Below are 14,353 nucleotides of genomic sequence, written 5' to 3'. Positions count from 1 at the left end.
TAGCTGCAATATTACTTCTTGGCTCTTAAACTCAATCCCACTATTGATGAAGGCCAATGCACCGTATGTCTTCTTAACCACAGAATCAACCTGCGCAGCTGTTTTGAGTGTCCTATGGACTTGTGCCCCAAGATCCCTGATTCTTCACACTGCCAAGAGTGTTACCATTAATACTATATTCTGCCATCATATTTGACCTACCAAAATGAACCACCTCACTCTAATCTGGGTTGAACTCCATCAGCCACTTCTCAGCCCAGTTTTACGTCCTATCAGTGTCCCGCTGTAACCTCTGACAGCCCTCAATGCTATCCACAACACCCCCAACCTTTCTGTCATCAGCAAATTTACTAACCCATCCCTCCACTTCCTCATCCAGGTCATTTAAAAAAATCACAAAGGGTAGGGGGTCCCAGAACAGATCCCTGAGGCACACCACTAGTCATCAGCCTCCATGCAGAATATGACCCGTATACAAACACTCTTTGCCTTATGCAGCAAATGTCCCCTTGGACTCCATGCTCCCTTACTTTCTCAATAAGCAAAATTGGATCAGCAAATTTGCTGATGATACAAAGATTGGAGGTGTAGTGGACAGTGAGGAAGTTTTCAAAGCTTGCAGAGGGATTTGGATCAGCTGGAAAAATGGCAGATGGAGTTTAATGCGGACAAGTGGGAGGTATTGCACTTTGGAAGGACAAACCAAGGTAGAATATACAAGGTAAGTGGTGGGACACTGAGGAGTGCAGTAGAACAGAGGGATCTGGGAATACAGATACATAATTCCCTAAAAGTGGCATCACAGGTAGATAGGGTCGTAGAGAGACCTTTTAGTACATTGGCCTTTATAAATCAAAGTATTGAGTATAAGAGTTGGAATGTTATGGTGGGGTTGTATAAGGCATTGGTGAGGCTGAATTTGGAGTATTGTGTACAGTTTTGGTCACCTAATTACAGGAAGGATATTAATAAGGTTGAAAGATTGCAGAGATGGTTTACAAGGATGTTGCCAGGACTTGAGAAACTGAGTTACAGAGAAAGGTTGAATAGGTTAGGACTTTATTCCCTGGAGTGTAGGAGAATGAGGGGAGATTTGATAGAGGGATATAAAATTATGATGGGTATAGATAGAGTGAATGCAAGCAGGCTTTTTCCACTGAGGCTAGGGGAGAAAAAAAAACAGAGGACATGGGTAAGGGTGAAGGTGGAAAAGTTTAAAGGGAACATTTGGGGGGGGGCCTTCTTCACACAGAGTGGTGGGAGTGTGCAATGAGCTGCCAGATGAAGTGATAAATGCGGGCTCACTTTTAACATTTAAGAAAAACTTGGGACAGGTACATGGATGAGAGGTGTATAGAGGGATGTGGGCCAGGTGCAGGTCAGTGGGACTAGGCAGAAAAATGGTTCAGCACAGCCAAGAAGGGCCAAAAGGTCTGTTTCTGTGCTGTAATGTTCTATGGTTCTAAGCCTTGCATGGGCTACCTTATCAAATGCCTTGCTAAAATTCATATACACTACATCTACGACTCTACCCTCATCAATGTGTTTAGTCACATCTTCAAAAAATTCAATCAGGCTTGTAAAGCACGACCTGCCTTTGACAAAGCCATGTTGACTATTCCTAATCATATTATGCCTCTCCAAATTTTCATAAATCCTGCCTCTCAGGATCTTCTCGATCAACTTACCAACCACTGAAGTAAGACTCACTGGTCTATAATTTCCTGGGCTATCCCTACTCTTGAATAAGGCAACAACATCCACAACCCTCCAATCCTCTGGAACCTCTCCTGCCCTCATTGATGATGCAAAGATCATTGCCAGAGGCTCCCTCACTTTCCACAGTAGCCTGGGGACATCCCGTCCAGTCCCGGTGACTTATCCAACTAGATACTTACCCAAACCTCCAGCACATCCTTTTCCTTAATATCTACTTGCTCAAGCTTTTCAGTCCGCTGCAAGTCATCCCTACAATCGCCAAGATCCTTTTCCTTAGTGAATACTGAAGTGAAGTATTCATTCCGCCATTTCCTCCAGTTCTGTACGCACTTTTCCACTGTTACACTTGGTTGGTCCTATTATCTCACGTTGTATCCTCTTGCTCTTCACATACCTGTAGAATGCTTTGGGGTTTTCCTTAATCCTATCCACCAAGGCCTTCTCATGGCCCCTTCTGGCTCGCCTAATTTCATTCTTAAGCTCCTTCCTGCTAGCCTTATAACCTTCTAGATCTCTATCATTACCTAGTTCTTTGAACCTTTCGTAAGCTCTTCTTCTAGATTTACAACAGCCTTTGTACACCACGGTTCCTGTACCCTACCATCCTTCCAAGTTTCTGCCTGATAGCTTCATATTTCCCCTTACCCCAGTTAAACGTTTCCCTAACTTGTCTGTTCCTATCCCTCTCCACTGCTATGGTAAAAGAGATAGAATTGTGATCACTATCCCCAAAATGCTCTCCCACTGCAGTCCCCTATCAGTGCTGCCATCCTCTTCCTTTCCCTTTCCCTTACCTTCTGAACCAGACACTGTGCCTCAGGCACGGCCACAGTTGCTTCCCCCAGGTAGGCTGTTTCCCCCAACAGTACTCAAACAAGAGTACTTATTGTTAAGGGGGACAGCCACAGGGGTACTCTCTAGCATCTGCTTCTTGCCCTTCCCTCTCCTGACTGTTACCCACTTAACTGTCTCCCCAGGCCCCGGAGTGATTACCTGCCTATTGCTCCTCTCCATCACCTCCTCACTCTCCCCAACTAGATGAAGGTCATTGAGCTGCATCTCCAGTTCCCTAACATGGTCCCTAAGGAGCTGCAGCTCGACGCACCTGGGGCAGATGCGGCCGTCCGGGAGGCTGGGAGTCTCCAGGACCTCCCACATCTGACACCGAGCACAGAAAATCAGCCTCACACATACTTTCTGCCTGTATTCTACACAGATAACCCACGTCGCCTCGATCCGTTATTGCCTAAGCCATGTTCAGCCAAAGCCTTCCTACTCCGCCACTCACTCTTCCGGCACCTGCTCTGTAAAGCTGTCTTCCTTTTAAACCCTTCCCGCTGTTCTCACTGGCCAACCTCCACACGCTTGCGTAGTCATGCCCCGGTCAAACTGCTGAAGAATCCCTTCGCAGTCTCCTTCACCTTGTCTGCTAGAGCAACTTCATGTCTTCTTTTAGCCCTCCTGATTTCTTTCTTAAGTGTTCTCTTGCAGCTTTTCCTATATTCCATAAGCACCTCATTTGTTCCTACCTGCTATGCACCTCCTATTTTCTCTTAATCAGGGCCTGAATCTCTCTTGGAAACCAAGGTTCCCTACGCTTGTTATCTTTACCTTTTATTCTGACAGGCACATACAAGCTTTGTACTCTCAAAATTTCGCTTTTGAAGGCCTCCCACTTACCAAGAACACCTTTGCCAGAAAACAGCCTGTCTCAATCCACACTTGCCACATCATTTCTGGTACCATCAAAATTGGCCTTTCTCCAATTTAGTGATCTAATTGTTTAAGGTGACTGAGATAAAAAAGCAGATACAGTACAGAAAGTTCCAACAGAAGGGAGTCAGACAACAAAACACATACCTTCAAAATTCAGCCCTGCTAATCACAGTTGATGGCAGGAAGTCAGATGGAAAAAAATGGAACTGCACTCCTAAAAACACTGATTGAACGCTCAACTGAAGTTCAGGAAAAGTTGATAAATTAGCTTCATGCAGAGTATATTTTACAAAACAGGTGGTTCTGAGATGCTGATTAAATGTGATCTATCTAATGCTCCTGACAAACAGCCTCCTACGATCCTAGTCTAAAGGGGGCTGAAATGCCTGAGCACAACTGCCCCCCTTCGCAAGGGGCTGAAAGTCAATGTTCCTTTTTCTGGGGGTGGGGGAGAGACAGGACAGTGAATAGTTTTCCATGTTCTTGCTACAGAACTGAATGGTCATGTATGTCCTGTGTCTGAGGGTCAACACTTCATCTCAATAAAGACCATGAACAACAAGTGAGTTAGAGCAGAAACCAGCCACCAATTTATTCACACAGTTTAGGAAAGGAATTTGTATATTGCAACATACCATTAAAAAAGACAAAACACTACGTTGTACCAACACAAAGCTATATCATTTCAGTGAAAACTGACTTAAATCCCATCATCTAAACTAAAAAGAAAGTGTATATTTGATTTTTTCATGTTCAATCATAGCTCTTCATTACTTAAATTTAAAAGAATCCATTGGAGTTTGCAGACAAGGTAACACCTTGGCAGGAAACTGACATCAGCTCACACAACTGACTGAGCAGATGTACTTCAATGGCAGAGTGGGTAAAAGGTGATATACTGATTCCCTAATTTACAAACTCACTTCAAATCCTCCACAAGAGGGAATTTTCCACATTCAAAGCAGAAGATACCCTGTGAAGCAAGGCAAGAATTACTAAAACTGCCCAGGGCTAGAGCCCAGCCACCTCACATCTACAGGCAGCAAGAGTTTCTGTGTTGGCAATGAAACTTCATTAGAGCCTTGAGCACAGTCCCTACTAGATCATTCCCTTCCATTTGACACTCAAGGGTTAAACACAAGAGGTGAATCAGAAGTTCCAGCCATAGGCTTCTGTCAGTTACACAATGGGCCACTCAAATCAGGGAGAAAACAGAAAGGAAGATACTGGAACCTGATCTCCACCCTCTGCTGAGTTAGGCCTCAGCCAGGTTGCAATATGGCAGATACAGTAATCTCCGTGACAGACCAGCCACTGATCGTGTTCCTGGTCATTGGCACCAGTAGATGAAAAACACAACAGCATCTGCTAACCATCAGAGATCCAGTTACCAGTCGCACCCAGCTTAAAGGACTGAAAGCCCTGTCTGCCATTCAAGTGTGAGGGCATCGTTCCTAAAAGGGCCAGGGACAACTCCAGACCGTACACGTGAGCTACATGTGAATCTCACATCCGACCCAAAGGCGTGGCAGGACCTCCTTACCACATGAAGTAGTGTCTTTTGGTGGGATGGGAGAGCGACGGCAGGGAAACCGATCAGGCATGCCCCTCTTGACCTGACAAACAGTGCAGTTGGCAGAAGCTTAAAAAGTAAAATGACACGAGTCCCAGGCCCCAGTTTTGGCACCTATTCAGGGCCAGCTCCACGAGGTCTCTGAAGTGCAACGATGACAGGGGGGTGGCCAGTGCATAAAACATGCACGACAGGATGAAGATGGGACAGTATCCAACAGGGTGGCTGCTTGGGAAAGGACCCAAGTGTTGGCATTAGAGGACAAACGTACCCTGTTACAAGGGAATTCTTTTGGGTATGTAGGTGGGAGGCCGACCAGGGGCTGTGCGTCAGTACATCTGCAAAGGAACCCTCACTTCCAGTGAGACTCAGCAGATGCAACTGAGTCCCCAACACCACCAATCGCAATATTCACTAAAACTGTGCTCAGGAGAGGCTGAGTTCTACATGTGTATATACAGACACAAGTATATAATCTATATATAAAAAACACACTCACTCTACAAGATGAAGTGCAGACAGCATAAATAGATCAAGGAAAACAAGCATCACACTTCCAAAACAAAACACTTACAAAGTTGCTATTGCCTCCCTCACCTCTGTGACGGGTAAAATGTTGGAGTGCCAGCAAACTGACTGCTGTCACAGAAACTGGCGATATCATTTATATAATATGTATATTTCAAAATGCACATCCATACATGGCTGGCTGATTGCTCAGGCCAAGGGCAGGGTGGCCCAGCTTTCCGACAGAACTCCTCACCAAATACAACATTCACTCGGAATGGCTCAGGTGATTCCATAAAACTGCAGCCAGCTTTTATTTTTGCATTCGGATTATGTAAAGGAGTTTCTGTTTCTTGGCGGTCACTTCTACATTGCATATTTGTTTGTCCAATCTCTGGCCAGTTTGTTGTACCTGGAACGAGAGGGGTGAGGAGAGACAAGAGGGGGTCAAGGTGTGAGGGAGAGGGAGGAAGAGGAATGGGGAAAAGGGAGGGCAGAGTGAAGAAGGGGGAGGGGAGGATTAAAGGGGGAGATGGCGGAGGGGAAGAGGGAGTGGGAGGGGAGGAGAAAAGGGGGAAGGAGAGAAGGGATAAATATGGAAGGAGAGGGGGTGGGGAGAGGGCAAGAGGGGGTAGGGAGGGGGAGAGGGGGTAGGGAGGGGGAGAGGGGGTAGGGAGGGGGAGAGGGGGTAGGGAGGGGGAGGGGGGTAGGGAGGGGGAGAGGGGGTAGGGAGGGGGAGAGGGGGTAGGGAGGGCGAGAGGGGATGGAGGTGGGGAGAGGGCAAGAAGGGGGAGTATTATTGCTTTTAATTCACAAACTATGTCCATACAAGTGCTCCATTTCTTCAAACTGTAATATTGCTGTAAATCCAATAAAACCAGGATTATGATTCCCAACTGTACAGTCTGTTCCCAGGGACACAAACACCAAGTGCTGCTGCACAGGCTGGGTGAGAAAGCCCCTCAATTATTGTTGCAGTGTACCACCCCAGGGGACCACAGTCCCATAGTTTTAAGAAATATAACAGAACATTACTTAATGTCTTGTCTGTGAATGTAAGAATGAAAAGGAATTGCACGGTTCATTCTTGTAAATAATTTTTTTTTACCCAATGTCAGCTTTCAAATAGACTAGTAGTCGGTATGTAGATTACATACTGATACTTACTTTTCCCTGTCAGATTTGTAGGTATGCGCAATCTCTGGGACCAAAGGGTCATCAGGGTTTGGGTCACACAGCAGTGAGCAGATTGACAGAAGAACTGAGGGAAATCAGAAGCAAGAAGAGATTACTAAATGGCATATTTGATTTCACAGATTCATCATTCAACTGCCTTGTACTCACTCTCTGACTCTTCCCTATAAGGTAATGGGCTATGGATTTGTCTGCTGCTCTAAACAGAGATCAAAGGATGGTCTGCCATTTCTTGTTTGACTATCAGGCTAGAACTGGGGCACTGAGATTACACATTGAAGAATTCTGCAGAGATGGGGAGGAAGGCATCACACGAAGTTAATAGTGCAGCACGCTTTCAGCCCTTTGGTCCACAATGTTGTGCTGACCTTTTAACCTACCCCAAGATCAATCCAACCCTTTCCTCCACGTAGCTCTTTATTTTTCTATCATCCATATGCCTAGCTCAGAGTATCTTAAATGTCCCTAACATAACTGCCTCGACAACCATCCATGCATCTATAATACCAATAGGTATTGCATTTCCTGCTGCCAATGTAGTCCCTGAGGCCAGAGCAAAGCGTAAATGGGATTCTTAGTGCAAATTCGAGCACATGTAGTAGCTAGCATCAGGATTAGTATATGATCACAGAGAGCACAGGGAGAAAAAAACATCTCTGATGTACACAAGTAACTAGCATCTTGGAACAAGGGCATGCACTTAAGGTAAAAGGGGTTGTTCAAAGGAGACGTGGGGGCAAGTTTTTGTTTTTTTTTTTACACAGAGAGTGGAGGGTGCCCGAAATGCTCTGCCTGGGGTGGTGGTAGAGACAAATACATTAGGAACTTTTAAGGGGCATTCAGATAGGCACAAGGATGTGAGGGAAATGGAAAGATATGGACATTGTGGGGGCACGTGGGATTAGTCTAGGTGGCCATTTGATTACCCATTTAATTGGTTTGGTACAACATTGTGAGCAGAAGAGCCTGTTCCCATAGTGTACTGTTTAAGTTCTACCTGATCAGGCCATATTCTAGGATCACGACAGAGTATCTATGGAACATTACCAAAACAGTACAGGCTCTTAGGCCCAGGAGGCTCTGCCAACCTTTTAAACTACTCAAAGATCAACCCAACCCAACCCTCCTAAGCAACCTTCCCATCTCAAATGAGGCCAAGGCTAAATTTAGCCAAGCAGACTAGATTAAGGAACATTTGCGTTCAGGAGGATAAGATCTTAAAATCACAGCCCCTGCATCCACCAAATCTAACAAGTTCTACTTTAACTGGAATGCTGAGAGTGTGCCCCGTTGTTACCCCTTACCTTTTGATAGTGTTAAAGCTGGAGACCACTGTGAGCGCAAGATATCGAGGCAAATGCTTCCATTACTGTTAATGTTCGGATGATAAATCTTTGTTGTGAACGAAACCTGTGGAAAGGCAAGGAAAGAGACTTTAACTCCCTCTGCAGAGTGCAGTACCAAAGTCAACACTGCTGAACAACCCGTGCTCTGGCTGTTACCTTGGGTGGTTTGAAAGGATAATCGGAAGGGAACTGAATATTCAGAAAGAAGACGCCACCTTGGTAAGGGCTGTCACTCTGCAGTAAAAGAATACAGAAAATGTCAGTAGTAACATTGACAGCGATAGCGAAAGGGACTCTGTACAAAGAGGCGATACTTACTGGCCCCATGATAGTGGCTTGCCAATGAAAATCTGTGAAAGAAAGAAAGTGTCAATGGCTTTTTCTTAAAGTCAGCGATGACCTTCTTCATCCCTATTCTCTATGTCCGTCGCTGAATCACCAAGGCTTTGCTTCCTACAGAACACATCACACATCATTCCTCCGGAGTCTGCAAGGGGCAGTATTGTCCTGTACCCACTGGAACAACAATGTTACGGGACAGAACTCTACTCACCACAGGAGGTACAGGAGCCTTAAGTCCCACACCACCAGGTTCAGGAACAGTTATCATCCTACAACCATCAGTCTCCTGAACTCACATCAACACTAAACTGATTCAACAACCTATACACTCACTTTTTTATTCATTCCCATTGCAACCCGATCTATTTGTTCCCTGGCATTCAATCACATATTCCACACCTGCTAAATTTTATGAATTCCATTTCAAATCTGAACTGGTCTAGCCCAGGTTGGTCATCCAACACTTTCAGCCATTTAATAAGATCAAGATGATGATGATGGTGATATGTCTCACCTCCCCCTGCACAACACCAATCCCTCAGTGTCTAAAGTCTCTCTCTCTCACACACCAAGACTAACTAACTCTTGAGGACAGAGTTATATAGTTCACAACTTCTTCCTAGTCCTCAAGATTGACCCTCGTCCTGACATTTTGCTCCCATTTCTTGACCCTCCAGCGTTGTTAGCACTACTTATCAGTCTGCAGGGCCATCAAAAAATTACAAATGAAAGTTAGGCAAATTCTTCTGAACTTTAGCGAGCACAAGCCAATCCTACTGAATTTTCTTTGTAGGACAACACTCTCATCTCAGGAATGAAGCCAGTGAATGTGTTGCACATTCTTCTTCAGGTATGGTGGCAAATGCCAGGGAATACTCTGGGTGTGGTCTTTATCACAAGCAGAGGGGATTCCTTTTTCTCTCTAAATCTTTCACATTGTCGGATAACAGACCATTTGCCTCCCTAGTCAGCAAGTTAACTGCATTCAGTATAAACACCCACCCTGATACCAACATAAGAACACAAGACATAGGAATAGAATTAGGCTACTTGGCTCTGCCACTCCACCATGGGTGATTTATTATCCCTCTCAAAGCCATTCTCCTGTATTCTCCCTGTAACATTTGACACTCTTACTAATCAAGGACCTTATCAACCTCCGCTTTAAATACACTCAATGACTTGGCCTCCATACTCATCTGTGGCAATGAATTCCACAGTTTCACCACCTTCTGATCCTAGACTCCCCTCTATAGAAAACATCCTCTCCACATTTACTAGTCTCTCATTGAAGTACAGTAAGACATTGCTCAGCAAAGGAATGACATTAATGGGAAATTATTAAAAAGACAGCACATACAATTGTCAGAATATGATTTTAACAGCATGAACCTACTGTAATGGACCTTGCATTTGCCTTCAACAACTTACGACAGAAAGCATTCCATGAATTCACAGGAACTCCATCAAATAATGATGCCCAGGCACAAAAGGAGATAATAGGCAGTTAACCAAAGATGTAAAGGGTTAAATATTAAGGATCATCTTAAGGGAAAAGTGTTAGAAGAGACAAAGAACTGCTTTATGATGGAGTTCCAGAGCACAAAGCCATGACAGCTTAATGAATGGCTGCTGCTGTAGAATGATTACACTAGAGAGGCAAGAATGGCATAAGTGGGGATACAAGACTGAAGGAGGTCAAGTGGACAGCCAGGGACTTTTTACCAGGGTGGAAATGGCTAATATGAGAAGGCATAATGTTAAGGTGAGTGGAGGAAAGTATAGGGAGATGTAAGTGGTTTTTTTTTACACTGAGAGTTGTGGGTGCTTGGAATGTCCTTCCAGGGTGGTGGTAAAGGCAGATACATTAGGGATATTTGAGAAACTCTTAGACAGGCACAGGGATGATAGAAAAATTGAGGGCTATGTGGGAGGGAAAGGTTAGCTTGATCTTGGAGTGGGTTAAGAAGTCAGTACAACATTGTAGTCAAAAGGGCTTGTATTGTGCTGTAATGTTCTATGATTCATATGAGATTGGAGATGATGAGTAAGTAGAAAATATATAGTAACAAAAAAAGTGCAACTCCTATAGGGTGACGGGGGGGGGGGGGGTGGATTAAGGTGAGGAGGTATTGTTCAAATGAAGATATTACAGCAGGAACAATTTAGTTTCCTTCTAGTTATAACATGAATATCTGTGACATAACAAGTCAATTATTCACCACCACAGAAAGGCAGATTAAATTGAAATCCCTGATTACTCTAAGTGAAACATTCTTCTAACTGTACCTTTCTCATCAAAATCCTCATTGATTCTAACTGACACACCAGTAGAACCAACCTTTCACTATCTAACCTTCAGGAGGAAACCTCTGCTGAATTTGTCTTCTACCTCCTCTGTGGGGAGGGCAGCGGTAAGTGAGGCTCCAATGTTACTCACTGTGGCACCTTTTGTCATCGCTTAGGTGCAATATAAATATAGATGTGTGATCAAGCGAATTCCCACATTGAATGAAAACCTTGTCTGGCATTAGCAGCAGTTTAGAAACACGCTCCATTATGTGGTCCACTTACAGTCATCTCCCACTGGACCTGCTGAACACAGTGCAGGAGGGTCACGCTCCAAATCCTGGTACTCCTGAAGGACAATGAAAAACACACATTAGCCACTTCGACTGCATCGGCATGAAACTCTCAAGACTTCAGCAATATTTATCTGATGATGAATTCATACCAAAAGAGTTACAAGGAGATATAAATTTTATGTACTTACTATCAATTCTCCACATAAAGTACAACCCTATCATAATTCACTCTACACAAAGCCACAGAGGGAGATCATACCCCTGCTATCAACGGGATAAAAGCTTTCTATGCATGTTGAAATAAACTGTGGCCACTCATTAATACAAATATCAGCTAATCATGTAGCAGCAACTCAATGCCAAAAAGCATGGTCAAGAGCTTCAGTTGTTGTTCAGGCCAAATATCAGAAAGGGGGTGCTAGACAGAGTAGTTTGAGTATCTCAGAAATTGCTGATCTCCTAGGATTTTCACACACAGCAGTATCTGGAGTTTATAGAGAATGGTACAGAAGAACAAACAAAACATCCACTGCAGTTCTGTGCGCAAAAACACCTGAGAGGTCAGAGAATGGCCAGACTGATTTAAGCTGTTCAGAAGAGGACAATAACTCAAGTAACCACGCGTGACAACAATGGTGTACAGAAAAGCATCTGTGAACACTACAGCAGCAGAAAGCCCTGAACATACACTAAGAGGCCACTTCATTAGGCACAGGAGGTACCTAATGTAGTGGCTACTCAGTGTATGCTACCCAATATACCTGTGCCGCTCTGTGAAAGGGTAACTCAATCAATGTCACTCTGCAGTCCCACACCCCAGACACAGCTCTTTCAGACATTCTTGCAATTACATTTCACTTTCTTTTTTTTGTAATTTATTTTTTTATTGAAGTTCATCAAACAAACATTTCCATAAGATGTATTTCAGACATTGTACATATATATCATATAATCATATATATCACAAATCTCCACAAAGTATTTATCTGAGGTATACACTTATAGAAAAGAGTGGAAAGAAAAAACAAGCAAAAGGAAAGAACTATGTACAAGTAGGGAGTGATTTTTTTTTACAAAAGATTCATTGATTTGTGAGAATAAAATCAGGCCTATGAGGCATTATGTAGTTAAACCATTTTCCCCAGTATGAATCAAATTGTTCCAGCTTATGATTAACAGATGCTGTTATCTTCTCCATTTTGTAAATGTCCATTGTAATTTCCATCCATGTATTTAAAGTTGGGCTCTCCTGTGATAACCATTTCTTAGTAAGAGTCTTTTTACCAGCCACCAACAGATATTTATTAAATATTTATCTCTTTTCAACTATTCTTGAGGTATATATCCAAAATATATGGTCTTACTCTCTAAGGGTATACATTTCACTTTCAATTGTTCAGCAAGTTCCTATTTGAAACATTCTAGGAAATTTGCTCGCATTTTCAGATAGCACATTCGCTGTCACAATTGCCTAACAGACATTCCTTTGTACTGCCTTGACTCTTAAAAGCAAGGACATAACGCTGAGACCTTGTAAGGCATTAGTCAGACCTCACACAGTATTGTGAGCAGCTTTGGCCCCTTATCTGTGGTGGCATTGGAGAAGGTCCAGGAGGTTCACCAGCACAATTCCAGGAATGAAAGTGTTTACAGGGAGCGCTTGACACCTCTGGACCTGTACCCACTGGAGTTCAGAAAAATGAAGGGGGGAGAACAGATCTAAATGAAATCTATTGAATATTGAAAGGTCTAGCTTGAGTGCACGTGGCGAGGAAGTTCCCTAGAATCTTGGACCAGAATGCACAGCCTCAGAATAGAGGGGTGTCTCTTTAGAACAGAGATGAAAATGTGTTTCTTTAACCAGAGGGTTGTGAATCTGTGTAATTTACTGCCACAGATGGATGTGGAGGCCAAGTCATTGCATACATATAAAACGAAAGCTGATAGGCTCTTGATTAGTAACAATGTCAAAGGTTATGGGGAGAAAGTAGGAGAATGGGGTTAAGCGGTACAATAAATCAGTCATGATTGAATGGCACAGCAGACTCGAAAGGCTGAATGGTATAATTCTGCTCCTAGTCTTATCTTATTTCCTTGATTATCTTCCTCTTGCCAGACACCTACTCACCAGAGGGTAGCCCTCCACATTGACCCAATCTCCCATCACTTGGTCCGTAACATTATATGCCATACAACCATTTATTTATGTCTATTAATTTATTTATGTACAGATACAGCGTGGAACAGGCCCTTCCGGCAACACCCAGCAACCCGCCTATTTAACCCTCACCTACTCACAGGACAATTTACAATGGCCAAGTAATCTACCAACCAATAAGTCTTTGGACTCTGGGAGGAAACCCCCATGTTCACAGGAAGAACATGCAAACTCCTTACAGATGATGCCAGGATTGAACTCCAAACATCAACACCCAAATATTAGCTTTGCACCAGCCGCTACACTACCGTGCTGACTAAGGAAATGATCACGTGTTTGATTTTAGCTGTTAATATTCAATAGGCAAGGCCACATCTGTGAACAAACTGTTAATGTTTCAGACCAATTATCTTTCCACAGAACTGGGAAATGTCCAAGCAAATTAAATCTTAACATGCAGAAATGATGAAGGAGAGAACAATGGAACGTAGTGTCTGGATGGACGGGTAGAAATTCAATGAAAAAAGGAGTGATAAGAAGGGATGAGACAGTGGTGAATAATAAAGAAGTCAGAAAGAGGCATGTAGGAGCAGAATAATTGTAAGATCAGAAACAGAGCAGTAAGGATGATCAACACCTCCACCCCACCACCACTTTATCATTTCCTGTCAGTCGCCTTTTATACAGACTCTCCTCGACCTGGCATCACTTTATGGACATACAAAGTATGCTACTTTATGTATTAATACAGTACTGTGCAAAAGTCTTCAGCCCATGTAAAAAAAAATTCTGTAAAGTGAAGGTGCTTTCAAAAATAATGAAAAGTTTCTAATTATCAAAAAAATTACTATAAAGAGAAGTAAATAGTTAAAAAAAAACTGAATTAAATAATTATTTGCTGTGACTACCCTTTGCCTTTAAAACTTCATCAATTCTCTTACAAGAAAATCGGCTGGTAGGTTGTTCCAAGCATCTTGGGAGAACTTGCCACAGTTCTTCTGCAGACTTTGGCTGTCTCACTTGCTCCCGTCTCTCCAGTCTATTCCAGACAGCCTCAATGAGTTGAGATCAGGGCTCTGTGGAGGCCATATCATCTGCCTCAGAGCTCCTTGTTCCTCTTGGCTGAAAAGAACAAACAATGATCCCGAACTCACGGCCAACACAGGTCATTGTCATTCTGCAGAAAGAAGTTTGGACTGAACAGATGCCTCCC

At 43.4% G+C, this 14,353-nt stretch overlaps 1 protein-coding gene across 2 annotated transcripts in view; it reads right to left on the bottom strand.

The window, feature by feature from the left end:
• Positions 1-4,002: 4,002 nt before the first annotated feature.
• Positions 4,003-14,353, bottom strand: part of LOC140733298 (ubiquitin-conjugating enzyme E2 D4-like) — a 29,542-nt gene continuing 19,191 nt past the window's right edge. For both annotated transcript variants that reach the window (XM_073056448.1, XM_073056442.1), the window contains 6 exons: positions 10,972-11,035; positions 8,374-8,405; positions 8,212-8,289; positions 8,014-8,119; positions 6,683-6,776; positions 4,003-5,927 (listed from right to left, as the gene is read on the bottom strand). In XM_073056448.1, the coding sequence (XP_072912549.1) occupies positions 5,882-5,927; positions 6,683-6,776; positions 8,014-8,119; positions 8,212-8,289; positions 8,374-8,405; positions 10,972-11,035 (420 nt within the window). In that variant the 3' untranslated portion in view covers positions 4,003-5,881. The remainder of the gene's footprint in view (positions 5,928-6,682; positions 6,777-8,013; positions 8,120-8,211; positions 8,290-8,373; positions 8,406-10,971; positions 11,036-14,353) is intronic.

The sequence above is a fragment of the Hemitrygon akajei genome, chromosome 1 (assembly GCF_048418815.1).
Source record: "Hemitrygon akajei chromosome 1, sHemAka1.3, whole genome shotgun sequence".
NCBI lineage: Eukaryota > Metazoa > Chordata > Chondrichthyes > Myliobatiformes > Dasyatidae > Hemitrygon > Hemitrygon akajei.
The sequence above is the reverse complement of the archived record's forward strand: the minus strand, read 5'-3'. Positions and strand labels throughout refer to the sequence as shown.